This window comes from Gobio gobio, assembly GCF_949357685.1.
Source record: "Gobio gobio genome assembly, chromosome: 20".
In the NCBI taxonomy this organism is placed as follows: domain Eukaryota; kingdom Metazoa; phylum Chordata; class Actinopteri; order Cypriniformes; family Gobionidae; genus Gobio; species Gobio gobio.
Window position 1 is genome coordinate 35,907,825 of NC_137113.1, and position 23,826 is coordinate 35,931,650.

The 23,826-nt window shown below is 37.8% G+C and overlaps 1 protein-coding gene across 2 annotated transcripts; it reads left to right on the plus strand.

The window, feature by feature from the left end:
- The first annotated feature begins 417 nt into the window (after positions 1-417).
- Positions 418-23,805, plus strand: samd14 (sterile alpha motif domain containing 14). 2 transcript variants are annotated; one of them, XM_079801132.1, is made up of 10 exons: positions 418-670; positions 752-794; positions 4,506-4,555; positions 12,599-12,756; positions 14,053-14,410; positions 17,058-17,145; positions 17,459-17,527; positions 17,651-17,786; positions 18,308-18,421; positions 23,523-23,805. In XM_079801132.1, the coding sequence occupies exons 3-10, from the start codon at positions 4,513-4,515 to the stop codon at positions 23,682-23,684; spliced, it is 1,128 nt and encodes a 375-aa protein (XP_079657258.1). In that variant the 5' UTR covers positions 418-670; positions 752-794; positions 4,506-4,512; the 3' UTR covers positions 23,685-23,805. The 2 variants fall into 2 exon arrangements, with proteins under 2 accessions (XP_079657258.1, XP_079657257.1); XM_079801131.1 differs by lacking the exon at positions 752-794 and having other exon boundaries at positions 426-670.
- The last annotated feature ends 21 nt before the right edge of the window (positions 23,806-23,826 follow it).

A 23,826-nucleotide genomic window follows, 5' to 3' on the forward strand; every position in this document is an offset into this window, starting at 1 on the left:
TATTGTGAAAACACATTTTTACGTTCTTCATACTTATATTATAATAATTATATAATAATATAATATATACTTAATATGTTTTTGAGTGTGATTGCATTTTTAAAGATAATTTGATGATAATTAATCCACATACATAGGCAGTTTTACCATACATAACCTGTACATAAGTACCTTTTTTATTTAAATGTATTTTTGTAAGTTAAATGGAAGCAGAGATACACAGATATATTTCCTCTGTGATGGGTATAAAATCTGATTGGTTGTTGGAGTGGTAATAACATTGATTCATGATGCACATGTGTCTCTGCCTCCCTCCCCTCTCTCTCTCTCTCTCTCTCTCTCTCTCTCTCTCTCCCTCTCTCTCTCTCTCTCTCTCTCTCTCTCCATCTCAGCCTCCTTCATTTCATCACTGTCCTTGGGTGTGTATAGCAGTGTCTGACATTCTGTTGCTGTTGGGTGCCCTCTCTCTCTGTGTGTGTGTGTGTGTGTGTGTGTGTGTCTGAGTGTGTGTATCTGCGTACATGCAGAGTAGCCCAATGACGTTGTAAATTTGTGCTCATCCAGGAACAGAAGTCCTCCAGCAGCATCCCGTGAGCAGAGCAGAGGAGCAGTATGACAGCCCATCCCAGCAGCTGAGCTTTGCTGTGGGATACGCAACTATAACATAGAGGTGAGTCTGTTTATCCATCTTTCTCTTCCATCCTGTCCCCTTTCCATTCATGTGTCATAATGAAATATTCATGATTTACAGCCTCTGTTTGTCCTGACTGTCATCTGCAGCTCTTATAGCAGAGGTGAGCTAAATTAATGCTTTCTATAACGATTGCAAGTACTTCTTTCACACGTTTGTATCGATCAGGCTTTGTATTGCATACAAGGTTATACATCTCTACGTAGCCACTGAAATGTTGATGAGCATGTACCATTTTTTTTGTTGTTGTTTTTTTTTAGCCCTGCAGTAAAAGTAAGCTTTATTTGCTGATATGTGCACACAGGTCAGATTCGTCCCCTCCCATCTCCATATCGATTTGTTTGCTATTGCCATTCCCTGCCTGTCAGCTACTTAGCAGCCCTACCCCCCTAATTCTTATAGATGGGATAATGTGTGAGGGGGGCAGTTTTATGGCCATTAGCTTTATATCTCCATCACAGTGAGATGACTTGTGAAAGTGAGGCCCTTATACAGACAGTCAGCCTACACTGATTAACACGAACTAAAAGTTAGATGTTTGAGATCAAACTGTTGTCCCGTCTTGTTTATTTTGTATTTAGTAATTGTTTAGCCCTAGAAGAAGCCCTGGTTAATGGATCATGCATTTGAACTTAACCACAGGGGAGGTGAACCTTTCTTCATCATAAACCATCTCTACTCGCTATCCCATGATGATTCAATCTGTAAAAAATAACACAGTAAATACCTGTTACCTGTTACTTTACTCTTATACGGTTAAAAACTGTAATATATCTGAAAAATAAAACGATCTAATGGGACATTTCATATAATTTTACAGTAAAATAGGCTACTGCAGTTAAATATAGTTTTTGGAAGTGAAAAAGAACATGGCATCTTATAATTTACCATGAAAACTGTAAATTGACATTCCCAGGATTCTTAGTGTGACGGTTCGCTCTTGATGCTTATCAGTGATATAACAGTTTGTTCTCAGTTTTTTTCTTCTTATCTTTCATGTACATTAGGGTTTTATCTTACATCTTATGTTGTCTACTGAATGTTTATTGCATTATTTTAGTGCCATGTGTGTTACCATAATGGTGTTGTGTATTTGTGTGTATGACGCTGTGCACCATATTTGTATTTACTTAAACTTCTGGAAAAATCTACTTATGATGAACATAATTAATGAAGTGACCATATGCTTTTTTTTAAGTGGTTGTCAATATAAGTAAAAAAAGGTTTAAGTAATTTGGTCTACATTTCAACCTGAAATATATATATATTTATCTTTATTGTATTTTTTTTACTGTGAATTTAAGTTGCAAAAAAATAGACTATGGGCATATGGATGGACGGATGGATGGATGGATGGATGGATGGATGGAAGGATGGAATTTGTTATATTATATATTTGGTATATTAATGAATTATGTTTTTTTTTACTGTGAATTTAAGTTACAAACAAAATAGATAGACTGTGGGCATATGATAGATAGATAGATAGATAGATAGATAGATAGATAGATAGATAGATAGATAGATAGATAGATAGATAGATAGATAGATAGATAGATAGATAGATAGATAGATAGATAGATAGATAGATAGATAGATAGATAGATAGATAGATAGATAGATAGATAGATAGATAGATAGATAGATAGATAGATAGATAGATATTTGGTATATTAATGAAATATTTTTACTGTGAATTTAAGTAACAAACAAATAGATAGACTGTGGGCATATGGATGGATGGATGGACAGACAATAGATAGATAGATAGATAGATAGATAGATAGATAGATAGATAGATAGATAGATAGATAGATAGATAGATAGATAGATAGATAGATAGATAGATAGATAGATAGATAGATAGATAGATAGATAGATAGATAGATAGATAGATAGATGTAAATTGGTATTATATATTTGGTATATTAATGAAATATTTTTACTGTGAATTTAAGTTACAAACAAATAGATAGACTGTGGGCATGTGGATGGATGGATGGATGGATGGATGGATGGATGGACAGACGATAGATAGATAGATATATTGTTTATTTTATTAACAAAAGTGATTTTGCGCTTGTGCCTCCGCTATCGCCCTGTCTATCATCTCGCTCGCGGCTATGATTGCAGTTACAGTAAAATTTTAATTCACCATCATCGGTTCCCATCCTCAGCCGATCTGCATGACAGTTTTTGCAATGACTAACAATACTAGATAAATGGGCAATGAAAAGGCACGCCATGTTACAATTTAGTAGAAACTAAAGAGCGCTCTAGAATGTTTGGTTGCAACATTGTTACTAGTATTGGGCATCGAGAACCGGTTCCTACTTGGAATCGTTATAAAAATTCAGATTATTTTCTTTCTTTTCATCTCTTTATTGGAATTCGATCATAACGTTAATGTTTGTCAATTTGTGACTGTTTTTTTATTTGTTTACATTGTTAATAATAATATAATAATAATAATAATAATATATATATATATATATATATATATATATATATATATATATATATATATATATATATATATATATATATATATATATATATATATATATATATATATATATATATATATATATATATATATATATATATATATATATAATGTATGTATGAACGTACCTGTATAATATACTACATGTATAATTATGGTAGGCCTACAGTGGCTGATATACTTTAAAATAAACCTTTATTATTTACTGCCCATACATAACGATGTCCGGCTCACTTATTTATTTTGTTATTTGGGGGGCGCCAAAATTGTTGCTGCATACCCCTCTGGCACTGGGTAGTTGCGCCCATAGATAGATAGATAGATAGATAGATAGATAGATAGATAGATAGATAGATAGATAGATAGATAGATAGATAGATAGATAGATAGATAGATAGATAGATAGATAGATAGATAGATAGATAGATAGATAGATAGATAGATAGATAGATAGATAGATAGATAGATAGATAGATAGATAGATAGATAGATAGATAGATAGATAGATAGATAGATAGATAGATAGATAGATAGATAGATAGATAGATAGATAGATGTTATGAATGTTATGGCAGGGGCACTGCCCGTTCTGAAGGTGCTGGGCAGCAGATGGCACAGCGGCCTGTTGCCTGGACACTGTGTATGTGGCAGCCAAATTTAACCTGGCCAACTGGTCAGTGCTGTATGTGTGTATGTGTGTGTGCCGTACCTACTAATAGACTTTGTGCTTTTGTGAATTGAACAATTTATATAAAACATGTAGGATACACAAACAAGAATGAAACAAGGGATAGTGCACCCAAAAATCAAAAGTCGTCATTCACTCACCCACGTCGTTCCAAACCATTATGAAATTTTTTCTTCAGCTGAACATAAAATGTTTTTTAGTTTTTTCTTTTCGTTCTCTTTTGTGCATATAATGGAAGAAATCAATGGTAATCAAAATTATTTGGTTACTAACATTCTTCAAAATATATTATTTTGTGGTCCAAAGAAAGAAAGAAAAGTGAACTTAAACTGCACAGGGAAACCTGGCTTCCTTTAAAAGTCATTTAGGCATTTAGTTTAACATTCATAATATTGGTAACTGCCATATTGTATCTACATATAGTTCTGAGCCTGATCAATTATTTTCAATTAATTTCAGTTGAGAAGTAGATTTTAGAATCAACATTACAGAAGCAAAAATTGATTAATGGTATTCGTGCTTCCCCACTTAAAAGCCCTTTCCACCACCACTCTGTATGTGGTCAGGATAGAAATGTCCTCTTGTCCATGCAGTTACATTTGAAAGTTTCTCTTTTTCAGATTGAAGATGTCCTCCACTCCACTGGCCGAGGCAGAAGAGGATGTGTTTGGTGAGTGACCTCTCCTGTCTGCCCAACCCTTCCCCCCTCCATTAATGTCCAGATCTTCATTTCCACACTCCCAATACACTGAGCGCATTACAGGAGAGAGCAGCTACAGTCTTCCCTCTAAAAGCACCAGGGGCTACGGGTCTCTCTGTGGATGCGCGTTGGTTTGTTTTAGAGTTGTGAATATTTAATATTTTTTAGATGCCATCTACAGTATCATTGTTGAGGAATTAATGGTAGATGTAATGGGCACATTTTAAGAGGCTGACTTCATGGGATTTTAGTACAGGCTTTGAAGATGCAGCCTTTGCTGAGTCAGTGTCTACGTCACCTCAGGAATTAGTGCTGAGATCTGGAAACAAGTTTGGAGAATGGAATGGAGTAGAACCGTTTGGCAGGGTTGTTCCTAAAAAATATGAAATATTTATGTGCATGCCCCAACTCCCCCAGACTCAATAAGCAGCCTACAACATAGCATGCATTAGTGCTGGCCACTTTTTCAGCAGCATTGGGTCCGGAAGTATTTTTTCCGTTCATTCCCAAAGGGATTTGTTAAAGTGTGTGCGTATATCTGACAGCATAGCTAGATCAACACAAATGCACCATTTGTGGTGCTTCATGCAAACTGGTTTCTCGTGGTTTCCCGGCAAATTTTCTCGCTGGGACTCACTGATTGGTGAAATTTTCTCTACAACATCATGTCATTTTTCACCACAAATTCAGCTGCTAAACATGATTATTTTGAAATAATGCAAACAGATTTCACAAAAGTACTTGATTAACAACATCGTTACTCACAGTAGGTCTGTCATTAAAGGTTTAAGTTATCATTAAAAATCAATTTACCTTTGAAGAAAATGAATGATGAATTGAACGGTGAATTTACTTCAACACTCTATAGAAGATTCCTCACTGCAAAATGTTCCTGGTTATCCCTCTTGATGAGGCTCTTCCGTATAGTAAAAATTAATTTAGGAGCGTCTCACAAATCCTCACAAATATTTGTGGGTCTTTAGCTCAAACCCTACAAAACTTTAATGGAAGCATACACTCTAAAAAAAAAGGCTCGTAATCATAGGGGAACCTTTTTTAGTGCTATATAGCACCAATTTTGGTGCTTCAGTGGTTCTTCAGCGGTTCTTCAGAGGTGCTATATAGCACCTTAGTCAAAGAACCGGTGAAGAACCTCTGAAGAACCGCTGAAGAACCACTGAAGCACCAAAATTGGTGCTATATAGCACTGAAGAACCGCTGAAGAACCACTGAAGCACCAAAATTGGTGCTATATAGCACTAAAAAAGGTTCCCCTATGATTACGAGCCAAGAACCATTTTTGGTGCAATATAGAACCTTTTTTTTTTTAGAGTGTATATATATATATATATATATAGTGCCCCTGATGTTTTCAATTTCTGCCCAATTCCCATTTTTGGAACTCCTCCTACAACTTTTACTTGAACTTAAAACATGTGAGTTAGTCATAAACACTCTCCTGGTTAAAAGCTCAAAGCTTTAGATTAGAGCTCCATGATAATTAATGGATCATTGTAACATATAACTTTGAATAGGTTAATTTTTTTAAAGGGTGACAACAGCAATATAATGAAGTTTGTGTTGCCAAGCAAAAAAAACAACAACAACTTAAGCATTAAGTTTAAGCTTAAGGCTTCAAAATTTTGAAAAAGAAAGGTCATGATACAGTATATCATGCCAGTCTGCAATTTGCTCACATACTGGAGCAAATATATATATTTTTTGGGCTCCAGGACCCAACAGTTGCCCTCCTACGTCTTCGTCAAGGCCATCGCAATATTGAGGACTATGTGGAGGAGTTTTGTGGACTATGCCATGAGGTCAAGTTTAATGAGGTTGCCCTCAAGGGCATTTTGCAATGGGTACATTGAGGCCACGAAGGTCACGCCTCTGTGGCCCCCTGAACTGCTGTTACCGCCATGGCCCCTTGAACTGCCGTTACTGGCATGGCCGTCCACGGCTCCAGATCCGCCAGCCACGCCTGAGGGTCCAGGTCCTCCCACACCTGAGGGTCCAGGTCCTCCCACACCTGAGGGTCCAGGTCCTCCCACGCCTGAGGGTCCAGGTCCTCCCACGCCACAGGGCCCTGGTCTGCCTACGCCAAAGGGTCCAGGTCCGCCCATGCCACAGGGTCCGCCCACGCCACAGGGTCCAGGTCCGCCCACGCCACAGGGTCCAGGTCCGCCCACGCCACAGGGTCCAGGTCCACCCACGCCACAGGGTCCAGGTCCGCCTAAGCTCCCAGGCCCGTCCATGTCACGCCTGGGTCTGTGTCCGGTGCCTCTGCACGGGCCTGGCCCACCATCCCTCCCCCAAGACCGCCCCCAAGACTTTGGTTAATACTGTTGGGATTTTGGTTATGTTTGGGCGTCAGGGGCCACCCATAGAGGGGGGGATCTGTCACAGGGTGTTTTGGTGACGGTTCATGTTCATGTTTCATGTTTTCAGTTTGTCATGTTCACAGTAATGTTATGTCTTGTCATGCACTTCCTGGTTTTTGTCATGTGATTCCCTGGCCCTCATGTGATCCTGCCATGTGTTCTTGTCATGTCATTGGTTCATTGTTTAATAATTGTTCACAGGTGTCCCTTGTCCTGTCATTAGCCCATGTGTATTTATGCTGCCTTCACGTGCTATCGGAAATTTCCTAATTCCCACTTTAGAAGTCGTGATTACGAGCTTGTTGCATTCAAGTGCTTTGTTGTCGGAATGAACAGGAATCATGGTGGACACCAGGTTATTCTTGCCTATTTATTTGGAAAATCTTATTAAAACCATCATCATTTGTAGTCTCGCATGCACCAACAACCATATAAACATTCCACATAGTCCGCTTTCTGCTGATTCTGTAATTTCAGTCAAATGCAGGCTATTTTCGCCGTGTACCAAACATACATACACTTCATATGATTACTCTTACATGTAAATATGTACTACATTAATGTCAAGACAAGACGACCTAGCTGTTTTGGAAAAAAACAATAAAATCACACCTGGAGTCCAGTTCTCCCAGCCACCATGTTTAAAGTTTATGGCACGCCCATCTCGGGAATTGGGGTATCAAAATTATTTCCGAACTTCCCAGTGTAAACACGACATCAGAAGGCGTTCATGTGCAATTTTTACCTCGGAAACTCGTATTTACGATAATTCCGATAGCACGTGAAGGCAGCATTAGCCCTCATGTTTGCCATGTGTCTTCGTCTGTTATTGTATGTTGTAACCCTCTGTTGGCAAGTTTTATGTCAAGTCAGGTCCAGTTCTTGTTTTTGTATTGCATTGCCAAGTCTTTTGTTTTTGTATTGCATTGCCAAGTCTTTTGTTTTTGTATTGCATTGCCAAGTCTTTTGTTTTATGTTTTGGATTTTGGTTTATGTTAAGATTTAAGTTAATAATAAACTGCACTTGGGTTCTCAACTTGCCTCTTCAGTGGACTTTCATTACACAAAGTCTCGTCTCCCATTCCTTTTAAAAGCCAATTGCGCTTGCACCATGGCGGATTCATTATTTTCATGGCGGAATTTGCGAGCGGAAAGACTGAACGCTTCTCCAGAGAGGAATCCTTTTATTTTTAATATTTAAAGGGGTCATGAACTAGCTTTTTAAAAAACGTTATACTGTTGTCTGGGGTCAACTTATGACGTTTGCATGGTTTTTACATTCAAAAACGGCAACCAGAATGATTTGTCCACCGGGCTCACAAAATGTCTTTATCAAACAAACACAATGATTTATCTCTGATCACCCGCAATTAATTGGAATGTCATTTTTTATTACTTGGCCAACCCAATCAGTGGATATAACCGGGAACCGTGCATAACACACACACACACACATGCGCGCTTATTTCACTATTTAAGAGCCCTGGCCCATACATGTTTGAGTTTGATCACGAATCGGAGGACAATGAACCAACAACACCTCAAATAGGTGGGCCTGTTATTTATCTAACATGCCTGGCATGAATCAGTGGGCGGGGCTACAGAATTAGGCGTTCGTCTTCTTCGGTTAAGGCGGCATTTCACTGCTCTGTGACGTCATGGGGACTAACATTCGCAAAACGATCGTTTGCTGAGCCAGCTGTCAATAAAAGCTTTTCTTTGACTAACAAGAACGTTTTCAGCTCTGAAACTTACAGGATATTCTTATATTACCATTACCTTTTATTTATCAAAAGCTCAAGGAAAAGTTGATTTCTCAATTCACGACCCCTTTAAAATTGTTTGTGTGCTGCTGCATGTCCCTGTGTGTGTAATAAGCAGAGTGTACGCGTGTTGTGTACCCGTCTATAGGCTCATATTACTAACGCGCCCTTTAACCTCCTGAGCTCTGGGATCTTTTTGGGGGATTTTTCTTTTTTACAGTGTTTTCTGACATATGCTGTAAACAGCCAAAATTGTGTGCAGGGTGCTAGAGGAAACAGGGCCTGAGATATACACTTTCAAAAATGAATTCATAACCAAACAATCAAAAAGCGCCTCTTTTTTGGGGGGGTTTATTACAGCTCAGAAAACATATACTTAACTATGTATCACTTTTAGCAGTGTTTTATGTAACTTCAAAGGGTGTCCTGTAAAATGAAACCAAAGTTGTGTACTTAGACCACTGTATGTGGTAATGGGAAGCTTTTAAATTTGGATAGGGAAATGGTCCTAGAGTAATTTAGTGTAAATAAGTTACTTTGTGTAAAACAAATGCCAAAGTGATGCACATCTTAAGAAAGTAGACATTCTAAGCTTTTAAATGGTACCATATATGAGGTCAGAGCTCCTCCACAGACATTTAAAATTTAAAGTATATACTTGATGATGTCATTCTAATCAAGGTCTTCAGGATTACTAGAAAGCAGGGCCGGCCCTGACCAATTTGCTGCCCTAGGCAAGATTTTACTTGGTGCCCCTTGTAAGGTTTAGCACTACATGTTATCACTCTAAGTTGTGGAATTACTACTGTTTTATTTTTGTAATGCATTGATGTTTTTATTTTTATTTTCATTGTTGTTGTTTTATATGATGTCCAGTCCATTCTACCCCGTCATTATGTTCACGATATTATTATCATTATTTTATTTTTTAAAAGGCTGATGATAGTTAAACTATACAAAAATAGCACCTACGCCACATTACAGCTTAAACACAAATAGCAAGAGTAATAGCATCCAGCATTCATGCACAAACTATTCATTGAGAACTAGCAAAAGTGTTTGTTTTCCAGTAGATGGCAGCAATCTTCCACTAAACTATGCACATTCATGTTTTCACCATGAATTAAACTGAGAAATTTTGATATTTAATGTGAATTTTAAATAAAATGTTGCTAGTTTCAATAAACCTGTATATGAATATCATTACTAATTTTGGCAAATACATTTTAAAATTGCCATATGTCCCCTTAAAACTGCACAACTGTAGAGTAAAAACATTAGGCTATTAAAAAAAGTGATATTGCATTCGTTTTTATTTACAAAATCACACTGGCTGTGGCCTCTCGAGAACCCAGAACAGCTGTTTGCATAAAGTTTAAGGTAAAACTGGAATAAATTAGCGAACATAGTATTTTACTACGCAATTAAATAAACTGTACATTCATTCATCAATAAGCCTACATCACGCTACCTCTGTCTTTACACTGCAAAAAATGCTTTTCTTATTTAGTATTTTTTTCTTGTTTCCAGTCCAAATATCTAAAAAATCTTAAATCAAGATGTATTTACTAGTAAAATGACATTAGATATTTTTTCTTGTTTTCTGGGGGGAAAACACACTCAAATGAAGTGAGTTTTTGCTTAAAACAAGCAAAATTATCTGCCAAATGGGGTGAGAAAAATTATCTTATTTCTGTTTGGGGCGGAAACAAGAAACAAGATTCAATCAGAAACTAGATTATTTTTCTCACCCCAGATAATTTAGCTTGTTTTAAGCATAAACTCACTTAATTTTGATTTTATTTTCAAGAAAACAAGAACATATATCTTATGTCATTTTACTTATCTAGTAGGCTAAATGCATCTTAATTTAAGAAGTTTTAGATATTTAGACTAGAAACAAGACAAACATACTAAGTAAGAAGAGCATTTTTGCAGTGTATCCCTTATCTTCCCTGCATCAGAGGGCTTCTGTCTTTTTTGACACTACAATTCGGCCATCCATCATATCAGGCAACTTTCACCGTGTCTACACTTGGCGCGAGCGGCCAAGCACCGTAAAAAATGAAAGCAATCCTGTCTACATTAGATGCGGCGAGAGGCGACGCGACACAACAAATTCCCAACGTTAAACTGATCGCGCGTTATATTTCTGACGTACTTCAAGTAGCTCGGCGGTGGGAGATTGATGAGGCGGACCGGGAAGAGGTGGGGCACTTAGTTAAGTTAATATTTCGAATTAATTTTAATAAAATAGTATCAGTAATACATTTTGGCGCCCCTATGGATGAGTGGCGCCCCTAGCATTTGCCTATTCCGCCTATGCCACGGGCCGGCCCTGCTAGAAAGCTACAGTCAGGTGAGTTTGATCAAGGTTGGAGCTAAACTCTGTAGGAAAGTGGAGTATAGTGCAGAACCTTATTTACAGTAGTGCAGTATCTTATTTACCCCTAAAGGGTGCATATTAGTACCTCAAAGGCACATATTATTACCAAGTGTGCCGCACAAGTCCTGAAAAGTGAAGCCAAAGCATTTCGATCGCCCCCCTGGTGGCTGGCTGCAGTATAGGTGTTAAACCCCTCCCTCTCCATGTAATCAAATGATACGTGAGCCAAACTAAAAAATCCAATTACACTTCAAATATCTTTTTTACAAAGATGCTTTCTGTCATTTTAGGTAGTTCTTATCCCGCAGACTTATGTTCAAGTGTTCATTTTCCCAATAAGTTAGGATTTAGTTATTTAATGCTATAAATAAAAATGTGGTGTAACGTCATGATTGACAGCTGTGCTTGCGATAGAGTCTGCGGGAACGGTTGCGTGGGCTGGAGCTTGATGCCGCAGCTCCACCTCAGGATCATTACTGCGTAGACTCGGGCTCCGAACAACTTAAATGGCAACAACTGTTACTGGGATATTTTGGCTTCATTTTTCTACAGTGGATGAAAGTGGAAGCTGTCCATCTTTTTTTACAGTCTAGCATTACTGCCTAAAGTTTAAAGTACCTAAATAGTGTACATCAGCTGGCTACCTTTTGAAGGTGTATCACCCCAGTGACAGATTTTGTACACTTATGTTCTTGTGCCATTTTATTTTTTCAGAGACAAGCAAATCTGTATATCCCACTATGCAATGCTCTTTACTTGACCTTGGTTTTATGATGATAACTGGATGTAACTGGCCACTCATAATAAAAAATTAATTGTGATGAGGTCATGTCACAAACATAGTATCATATTACTGTCCAATTTCAAAATGTGTTGCACGTAATACTTAAAAAATTATATTAGGCAGTATAAAATATAAAGAATTCAAATAAATGTGCAAAATCCTTGGTAAAAAAAAAAACTGCTGAATTTAATCACATTATAGTACCAATTATTAAATCACAGCAAATTTATATTTATGAATATAATTGTGTGAAGTTGTGCAGTTTGGTGAACTAACACATTCATTTTCTAAACACAAAATACTATACAGTATTAATAATATGAAATCTGTAGCTTTGTTTGTATTTTGCACATTGCCCAGTGTCATTCTCTCACTTTCGTGTATTTGTCAGTGTGTGTTTGTGTACTTCCTGTTTTACTGACCCTCACACGCCCCTAAGGTGCGCATGAGGAATGACCACCCATCATTCATATAAGTAATCTAGGCTGTTGGCAGCTTAATAGCGCTTCAGGCCTGCTTCACGGTGTCACTGCATTTTATGGATTGTAATGAGAACACTAATATGTGCACGAGTGTGTATTGAGACCAGCTCAGCAGTCTTTTATCAAGATTTTCATCATATTTGCAATGTTAGTTTGTATGTCTTTGTCTACATGTAGTATTACATATGTCTACTGTATGTGCTTTATACCATATCAGATCTGACGGAGGTGGTTCCTGAGACAGAAAGACTTGACAGCAGCCTACAAAAAGCCAAAGCACAACTGTCAATCAAAACCAGGAGGCATCGGCCCTCCCGAACCCGCCTGAGAGACAGTGTGAGCTCAATAGATGGGGATGACAGCATTGATAGAATGGTGTGTATACACTGTTCATGCATCTGACTGAAGTAGTTCACCCAAAAATGAACAATTCTCTTATGTGTCATGTTATTTACTCACCCATGTTATTCCAAACTTGATTGCTGTTAAAAGGGCCATCATAATACAACTATTTTTTGAGATAACACCAGTCCTGATTCAATTTATGCCCCATCCACCTTATTTTGCAACTGGAAGTATAAGCTATTTTCTGTGAATGTGCGAGACCTCTGATTCATTAGCTACTATAGGTAAATAACTAGAATAATTATTTATTTGGTCGAAAATACAGTAAAAACAACAATATTGTGAAATATTATTACAATTTAAAAGAACAGCCAAATGTCAGTGTCAAATGATCCTTCAGAAATCATTCTAAAATGCTGATTTGGTGCTCAAGAAACATCTCTTTTTTAATTTTTATTATTATCAATGTTGAAAACAGCCTCTTTTTTTTTTAGGATACTTTGAGTTCAAAATCAATTTATTGTCCCCAGCTAACAGTAAATGTTCTCAGAACTTTGGCTAATGTTCTGGCAAGGTTCTCTCATAGTTATGAAGAACATTCTTCCAGTAACATTAATATACTGTTTGTTCAAAGTTATTTGTTCTCAAACCGTTAGTTCTAAAATGTTTTAGCTGGATGTTTTTTTTAAATGTTATTACTTGTTTCAGAATGTTCAGAGAACATTTGAAATTAATGTTTCCATAATGTTTGCAAAAAGATAACATTGAATATTTCCTTAACATTTGTATGACTAAGAAAAAAACATTAAAATGATTAAAAACAAAAAACTATAAAAAAAAATTATAAATACTGAACATTTTGGACGTTCAGAGAACATCCTGAAATAACGTTTTCATAACTTCATATGAATATTAGCCAAATGTTCTTAAAGTATATTTTTGTAAAAAAAAAAAAACACTACTAAATCTCCCACTTAACGTTAATCTTGCACAAAAATATATAACATATAACACTTTATTTAGGCATATACCGTCCATTTTGAGTGTCATTGCAAAGCATGCTGGGAAATAGAAATCCCAGCCCAGTTTCGGGTTAAATTTAAGTTAGTCTAAATTAAAAGAAACAAGTTCATAAAACCGAAACAATGAAACGATTCAGATTACTCAAAATGTGTCAGTTTTGAGAACTCAAAAGAAAAATAAGGTTCTAAATGTTCATAAAAGTTAATTTGTTTGAACTAATTTGTTGGCTCTACTCAAACCAATACATTATTTTGAGCGTTGGGGTTTACAGTGTGTGTGTCTTTGTGTGTTTCTGCGGTTTAGAGTTATGGCGGCTCCGTGCAGACCTCCTCTTCTCCACTCCACCCTTCCTTTCACTGCTCCTCCCCCTCCTCTGACCTGCTTCTCTCCTCCCCTTCCTCACGGAGAGACCAATCCTTCACCTTTGACCCCTACACTGTGGTTGGCGAAAAGGAGGTACAAGATGAAAGACGAAGCTACAGACACCTCCTGAACACCTCCTCTCAGGAGGATTTGCCCCTCACCCGTTCTAAATCCCCCTGCAGACCTTGTGTCCATTCAGAGACATCTTCCCCAGCCCATCTTTGCCAGACGGACCACCTAAAGTCACGGGAGAGCAGCCAACCCCTCCTACACTATGGAGAATACTCACAAAGCGAAGGTTTGAACTGCATAAGTACATCTCATCTCATATGTATACACTCACCGGCCACTTTACAAGGTACACCTGTTCAACTGCTCGTTAATGCAAATATCTAATCAGCCAATCACATGGGATCAACTCATTGCATTTAGGCATGTAGACATGGTCAAGACGATCTGCTGAAGCTCAAACTGAACATTAGGAATGGGGAAAGAAAGGTGATTTAAGTGACTTTGAATGTGACATGGTTGTTGGTGCCAGACGGGCTGGTCTGAGTATTTCTGAAACTGCTGATCTACTGGGATTTTCATGCACAACCAATCTCTAGGGTTTACAGAGAATGGTCAGAAAAAGAGAAAATATCCAGTGAGCAGTTTGTTGATGCCTTGTTGATGCCAGAGGTCTGAGGAGAATAACCAGGGCTGTGTTTCCCAAAAGCATCGTAAGCCTAAGTTGGTCGTACACTGTAAAAAATAAATCCGTAAAATAATGGAAAATGTACTGGCAGCTTATTATCTGGACATTAACCAGTCATTTTACTGACATTTCCGTTAACCCTAAAACACAACGCAATTAAAGGGTATATAACACACAGTTTCTGCCAATCGCATGTTAATCTTGAGTACCTATAGAGTAGTACTGCATCCTTCATATCTCTGAAGAGTCTTTAGTTTTATCATATTTATAAAAGACAGATACACTGTACCGATTCTTTCCGAAAATAGCTGAAATTGTGGAGGAGTGCAGTGGGCGGAGCTAAAGAGTCACAAGCCCACACACACACACACACATAACTTTTGATTCGTTCGTGCTGTTTACATTATATGCACTTATGCGCCGATTGCCAACAAAACACAGAAATTTGATGCAGTTTCAATCACCGGCTGCATTTCGACTCGTGACCAGGAACAAACAAACACACTTGCAGAACTCTGTTGCTGCTCCGGAAAAAACAAACTGCATCCACTGTTTCCTTAACGCTGGATTCTTTGGGAAGCCGAACAAGGTTATCTTTCCATCACAATCGGAAACACACTTCTTTAATGACATTGTTGATTTTGTGGTCTAAAAACAAAATGCCAGCGCTGCCGATGGCTTCCGTAACCTGAACGAAGCTCGTTGATGGACACGCTCTTGCTTTCGCTCTGGTTGATGTGTGCATGCGCTCATCCGGGAGAAGTGCCCATACAAGGAATTCCACCTTTCATACAGGGCCATACTCACCCCAAAAAAACTTTCCGAAATTTGTTAGAATCCTGATTGGCCGAATTTGCCACAGAAATACTCCGTCATACTATTATTATTCTTTTTTATTTTTTTATTTAGGCCATGTTTAACTTTTTAACAGTGTAAATAAATTAGAATGCATGAAATAGCATTAGAACCCCCCCCCCCCCCCCCCCCCCCCCCCCAATTCTAAATACAGGTAAAACACCTGTAAAAAATAAAAATGTTAAATAATGTTAAAGGGGTGGTTCCGTGTTTTTTTTCTAGGCTTGGTTGTGTTTATGGGGCACAGTATAACATGTCTTAATACTTCTTCTTTTTTTTTGACGCCGTATTTTTCTTATATTTTACCTTTATTCCACACCGCTGTCTCCACTGTCCTTTGAACGGCTCGTTTGCTTCCTGCTTCTATGAAGCCCATCCCTCCGAAAAACGCAATGGTCTTAGATTGGTTAGATGGCCAAATGTAGTTTGTAGTTCTGCAACAGCTCTCTCTCTTTAGTAATGACTGCGACGTGGCCTCGCCCACTTTGTTGCGTGTTCGCGGGGGCAGTGTTTATGTTAATAGCAAGGGTTTATGATGTCACCAACCCGGGAAGAAGCTTGTTGTAGTCCAAACCGGCCGTTTTTGTAGGCAATAAACTACCATAACTTTAAAAGACAATATCTCCGTTTGCATTGAACTTTCAGCGCTGTAACTTTGCAGATCATGTTTATGCTCAAGCAGCAACATTACACCCTAACTAAAGTTTAAAAAGTGAAATCGCATGCAACCACCCCTTTAAATTAATACCGTAAATTGGGCCCTATTTTTATGGATTTCTTTTTTAGTGTAGGACAATTGCTTAGTTACAGTGTTTTTGGGAAACGCAGCCCAGACTGGTTCAAGCTGATAGAAAGGCAACAGTAACTCAAATAAGCACTCATTACAACCGAGGTATGCAGAAGAGCGTCTCTGAACGCTCAACACGTCGACTCTTGAAGCAGATGGACTACAGCAGCAGAAGACACACTGGTGCCACTCCTGTCAGATAAGAACAGGAAACTGAGACTACAATTCACACATGCTTACCAAAATTAGACAATAGAAGGTTAGAAAAACGTCTGATGAGTCACTATTTCTGCTGCAACTCTCAGATGATAGGGTCAGAATTTGGCGTAAACAACATAAAAGCATGAATCCATCCTGCTTTGTATCAGCCGTCCAGGCTGCTGCTGGTGTAATAGTGTGGTGGATATTTTATTGGCACGTTTTGAGCCCCTTGGTACCAATTGAGCATCATTTAAACAACAAATCCTCTCTTAGTCTTTTTGCCAACCATTTCAATCTCTTTATGACTACCCATCTTCTGATGACTACTTAGTTCCAGCAGGATTATGAGCCTTGCGCCTGATTCTGTTCTGGATTCTGATACTCAATTTGATGATCTGTTTTCAGATGACAGTCATGACACAGGCCCTGATGAACCAGATAGTCCAACGGTGCTGCTGGACAAGAAAACCAGGAGACGTTTTCTCGATTTGGGGTTAGTTTTCTACAAGTCCTAATTAACTGTATTTAGGTTGATTTTTGACTTGAGTAAAACCAGTTAATGTAGATGTTAACATGCTTAGGTTACAGTTTTAATCTAACCATAGTGTTCATCGTACCAGGAGTTTGTTTGCTACATTTCTTTTGTAAAAATATTGGCAGAGGTTAAATGTTTTTTAAAATGTTAAACAATCAGACAACTATAATTAGGCAATTTGTTGCTTTACTTCCACTAACATCATACAAATGTCGTAGTATTGGCCAGAGTTGGGCTCTAAAGGTTATCTGCTTGTTTTTCTGCGGGGCAGGGTCACTTTACGTCGCACATATGGAAAGGTCAGGAAAGACAGATCCAACAGACTATCAGCAGGAAATCGGTATGTGTGTGAGTCTGTCCTGTGTTTACTCAGCTAATGTCAGTCATCTGAGACCACCAATATGTTTCCATGCGTACCTGTAAAGACGCAAGTGTGTGAGGTATTTTGTGTGTTTGTGTGCAGGGATTCAGAGAGAACAGAGAACCGGTCCTCACGTTCCTCTGGTCCACCGTTTGTGCCTTTCTCCTGGTTCAGTGAAAGATTAAGAGGCTCTGGCTCCCCCAAGAACATTCAATCCCCATCCAAACCTTTTACCCAGGTAACCTAACCTTAACTAGATTCCACATTTCCTATTATTGTTGTATTTTCAGGAACAATAAAGTGCTGCAGTAATGACATATCTTTGTAGGCCAACCCAGAAGTCAGCATTATATTATTTCCCTTGACAAAACCCCAATTGGATTTTTCCATTGGCTTTTCGATTATTGCAGAAAATAAGCTTTGTGAACAACAAATGTTTATGATTCTTAATAGGTTTTGTTTATCATAATCTTCACAAAGCTAAACGTAGACTACAAAACAAACTACACTACACCGACAACTCTTTCAGGCTTTATTGAAAAAATAATAATAATTTTCCATGAAAGTTTGAGTTCAAATATTTTGTAAAATCTAAAGCCCATTAAAAAAAAAACATTGACTTCAGGACGATTGAACGAGTGCTACAAATGCTAAATTGTTTCCAGGTTTGGCCTACAATGTCTGTTTTTTTTTTTTCAAATTATGAAGCCAATTATGGGATGGTACAGCACTATAAGCACTCATTCCTCTTTCTTCAAGGGCTCCAGTACTGATGAGGACTTTGATTCTTCAGTGGGTTTACTGGAAGACGTCAGACCCTGCAAGACTGAGTCATCACAACCATATCAGACCCTCCCCGAGCATTCAGATGGGGTGAGATAACTACAAATCACCCACTCACATGCCTAAATTTGGCCTGTCCAACTGGCTGGTTTGTGCCTTTAATAGAATAGTTCATCCAAATATACCAGTCCAAAATTTAAATTTTTTTCATGAGTTTCTTTGTTCTGCTGAACACAAAAGAAGATATTTTGTAGAATGTTTGTAACCAAACAGATAGAGCAACCATTGACTACCATAGTAGGGAAAAAAATACTATGGTAGTCAATGGTTGCTCTATCTGCTTTGTTACAAACATTCCTCAAATCTTCTTTTGTGTTCAGCAGAACAAAGAAACTCATACAGGTTTGGAACAACTTGAGGGTGAGTAAAGGGTGGGTAAAGGGTGACAGAATTTTAATTTTTTGGGTGAACTATGCCTTTAAGGCTGCAATTATTTGACCAGAAAACAGTAATATTGTAGCTTAGTAATATTGTAAAACTTTATTACAATTTAAAACAACTGTTTTATATTTGAATATATTTTAAAATGTAATTGTAAAAATGTAACAGTGCAGATGAGTCGAATGCAAGGAAGAGGTGATATGGATATAATACCAGTCATATAGCTTAACAAAAAAACAAGGTGGCAAAATGTTGAAAATGCTGCCTTTGGAGGATGCATTCCAAGGTAGGAAGGCATCAAAACACGTCCAAATCCAATGCTAGCCTCACTTCCTGTCTCGTGAGATACCTTCAGCATGGATGTATACTTTGCTGCCTTTGCCTGTGCTTTCCTTTCTGTAACAGTTAAAAAGTTGTGGTTGGTGGTCAGTTTGTGTGAAAATGCAAATTTTTGACCTACGTTTTCCACTTTTGATGTCATTTGTAGACATTACTTTTGTAGGGATTAAAGGGATAGTTCACCCAAAAATGAAAATTCTGTCATCATTTACACACCCTCAAATTGTTCCAAACCTGTATGAGTTTTTTTGTTCTGCTGAACACAAAATATGATATTTTAAAGAATGTTTGTAACAAAGCAGATAGAGTAACCATTGAATAGTATTTTTTTCCCTACTATGGTAGTCAATGGTTGCTCTATCTGCTTGGTTACAAACATTCGTCTAAATATCTTCTTTTGTGTTCAGCAGAACAAAGAAACTCATACAGGTTTGGAACAACTTGAGGGTAAGTAAATGATGACAGAATTTTCATTTTTGGGTGACTATCCCTTTAAATATTTGCTTAGTTTTCTCCAAAGCTCTCTCTGTTTTGCTGTAGATTATTAAACTGTTATGCTGCCTCAGAAGTCAAAAATCAGTTTTGGTAGGTACCTTCGTGTGTAAAACCTGCCTGCAAAGTCACTGCCTGATTAGGCAACATGTCAGCTTCCTTAGCTTTCAGACACAGCCAATGAGTAAAACTAACCTGATGGCTTAAATACACAGGAGAAAACAAACTGATCAAGAAACAGGTGCACAAAGCAATCAGTAACCATAGAAACAAATGAGGAAACGAACACAGGGGCTGCGTCGAAAATTTAGGCCCTGTCCACACGAACATGGGTATTTTCAAAACCGCATCTTTTTCTATGCGGTTTGGCCGTTCGTCCACACGCAAAATGCAGTATCCGGACACTGAAACCGAACTTTTTTGAAAACTCCTGCCAGGGTGAACATTTTTAGAAACTCCGGTTGCAGTGGTGTTGTGTGGACAGTGAAACCGGAGATTTTGGCTTATGTCAGAACGGGAATGGCAATAACCTTTTTTCCAGGCTTTACAAAATTGGCATGCCAAGTTTACCTCCTTTCCCTAGCCATGACCATGTCCATATTCTCCTTTTTCGCTTCCTCCTTTTTTTCAGTGCTCATATAAACCACATCTATTTGTTTACCACTAGCACATGCTGATGTTTTATTCTTCTAAACTATCTTGCAACATAGACCATGATTCAGGTGTCATCATTGTACAGTCTACATACATGTCATACCCAAGATTATTAGATCCATGTCGTACTGTGTGATTTGTAATGATCTTATAGGACTGCCGAAATCGCAGTCCGTAGCAGGCATTATAGGCAATGACTTTGCAGGCAGTGTGTACTCATGAAGGTATCTTTCGGACAGACTTCTGAGTCAGCGTAACGGTTTAATGATCAACAGCAAAATAGAGAGAGCTTTGGTGATAACTAAGCAAATATTTAATTACTATAATTTTAATTTCTCACTAGAAATGATATAAGAAGTAGTCTTGCATAGCCAGACCTTCAGAGTGATGGTAGATGGTCTGGACTCTATCGCAGCTTTCATTTGTTGAGGACCGCCCAAGTTTGACTGACATGTAATGCAACCAATCACAGTTAATTTTGTTCCTCGTCATGTTTATGGGCATGAAAATGAAAAGTCAATGTCCCTACAATAACAGACTGGCATGCATCTATAAATCAAGAACGATGGAGCCGTGAACATCACATACTTTTGAAAATCCAGCATTTAGTTGATCCTGGTAAGCGCTCATTGTCACAGTTGTCAACATGGCGGCTTTCTTCTTCCACGAGGGAGTTTGGCGTCACATCATTTGTTTCCAGGTGGACCGTTAAAGAACGAAACACACACGTCTCGCAGACATCCTGTAGAATTCAACAACTCAGATGACGACTTCGAAACTCCTGAAGTGTTTCCAGATAAGTGTGCCGTATGCATCAGACATTCAGCCAACAGTCCGTGGGCGTGGCATCTGAAGCTGAGACTGCATCAGAAGTGGAAAAAGTTGGTCAAAGACATACATTTACACACAAACCGACCACCAACCACAAGTTTCAGACGCCATCTTTATTTTTGTAGCTCAACTGTTATAGAATGGAAAGCACGGGAAAAAGCTGACAGAAAGTGAAGCTTACATTGGATTCGGACGTGCTTCGATGCTTTTCTACCTTGGAATGCGTCCTCCAAAGGCAGCATTTTTACGTTTTTTTTGTGCTCAGCCAGGGAACTGAAATGAACAGTTGCATCCCAATTCAGAGGCTGCATTCTTCGAAGGACGTGAAGGTTGATGGTGTAGCCTACGAAGGAATGTTCTTGTCGCCTAGCAATTCTGACAGCTGGCGTTGACGAGAGGGCAGTAACATTTGTACTGGACTTTTTATGTTCAACTGCCTAAAAACAAAACAGGATTCAAAACCTGTCTAAATATGTTCACCTTGAAGCAGCATTTATGTAGGCTACATAATACATTTATTCTAATTCTAAAATCATTCTAATATGCCTGTTTGGTGGCATTATCAGTGTTGAAAACAGTGCTGCTTAATATTTTTGTGGAAACCGTGATACACTTCTATTTAAAAATTTGAAAGGTTTAAAAAATATATTAATTATACATTTATTTATGCTGCAAAGATTAAATTAATCAAAAGTGACAGTAAAGATATTGATAATGTTACAAAATATTTCCATTTCAAATAAATGCTATTAACTCTGCTGCTGGAAATTCAGCTTTGCCATCACAGGAATAAATTACATTTAAATTGTAATATTAGTTCACAAATGTACAGTTTTTACTGTATTTTTGATCACATAAATGCAGTCTTGCTGGGCAAAGAGACTTTTCAAAAGTGTAAAAAGTGTGAAACAGATTTTTACACTTTTGAAAAGTCTCTTTGCTCAGCAGGACTGCATTTATGTGATCAAAAATACAGGAATAAATCACATAAATGCAGTCTTGCTGAGCAAAGAGACTTTTCAAAAGTGTAAAAAAAAAAAAAAGAACATCTTGATTATTCCAAACTTTTGAATGGTAGTGTATAAAAGTTATGCATGCGAGTGCAGCAATTTAATGCTAAATGCAAAAGGGACAGAAAGGTTGCAGAACTTCTTGCAGGAACATTTAAATATAAAGAGAGAACATTAATATAGATTTTTCGTTTCAGTCTTCTCTAATGCAAAGAGGAACATTTGGAGATCGATGGCGCTGGCACACTGCTATACAGCATACATCTGTCTTTCACTATGAAGGACAATCATATTATATTGAAGTGAAACAGATTCACACTAGCTTAATCATATTAAAGGTGGTTTGTGCTGCATATTCAATTTGTGCTCAATAAATAAACTGCTGTGCTGTTTGAATATGCTAGATTAAAGCATTTGGTACATTTGCCTGTTGTTTTGCTTAAAGGGATAGTTCACCCAAAAATGAAAATTCTGTCATTAATCACTCACCCTCATGTCGTTTCCCGTAAGACTTTAGTTCATCTTCGGAACACAAATGAAGATCTCTTTGATGAAATCTGAGACCTTTCTGTCCTGCCATAGATAGCTACGCAACTACCATTTTTTGACGCTTCAAAAAGTTCATAAAGAGATCGTAAAACTAATGCATATGAATTGAGCGATTTAGTCCAAATTTTCTGAAGAGATTTGATCGCTTTATATTATGAACACATTGAATTTAGGCTTTTATTCACATTTAAACATTGATCAGCGAACATAAACAAAAGCTCAACTGAACCTGCTTGGCGCGTGAGAACAAACTGCTGCGTAACACACGAGAATGAACCTCATTGGTTCTTGTGGAGGCTCAAATGTACTGCATAACACACAAGAATTAACCTCATTGGTTCTTGCGGATGCTCAAACTTGCTGCGTAACACACGAGAATGAACCTCATTGGTTCTTGCGGATGGTCAAACTTGCTGCGTAACATGAGAATGAACCTCGTTGGTTCTCGCACGTCAAGCAAACATGCTTGAGCTTCCGTTTACCACAACTGATGTGTGAGTTGATGAAGGTTGATATGTGAATAAAAGCCTAAATTCAATCTGTCAATCTTATAAAGTGATTGTGTCTCTTCAGAAAAACTAAGACTAAAGCGCTCAATTCATATGGATTCGTTTTAGGATCTCTTTATGAACTTTTTACGCGTCAAAGTGCCAATTGCTGTCTATGGAGAGACAGAAATCACTCAAATTTCATCAAAAAGATCTTCATTTGTGTTCCGAAGATGAGCGAAAGTCTTATGGGTTTGGAACGACATGAGGGTGAGTGATTAATGAAAGAATTTTCATTTTTGGATGATTAAGCCGTCATTCTTCAATCATTACACCTGTTACCAATTTTGCATAACATTAAAGGTATAGTTTGCTCCTTTTTTTCAGAATGACTGTGACAACAGTCGAAGCACAGATTTCAGTTTTAAAAAGAAGATGCTTTCTGCTGCTGGTAAAGATAGGACAGAGCGACAGAACGCCGTTAATGGAAAACGGGACAGCGGGAAAAATGGACACAGTGAAGATGGACAAAAATTACTGACCACTTGATGGCATTTCTGAAAGACTGAAAACAATTATGCTGCAGGTGCCATTATTAATGTCAAACGTTGCTTTGGCTTTCACAATGTATTACCGATTGATATAGTAATAAAGATAAGTTGCAAAATTGTTCACTTAGTTATTTTACTGA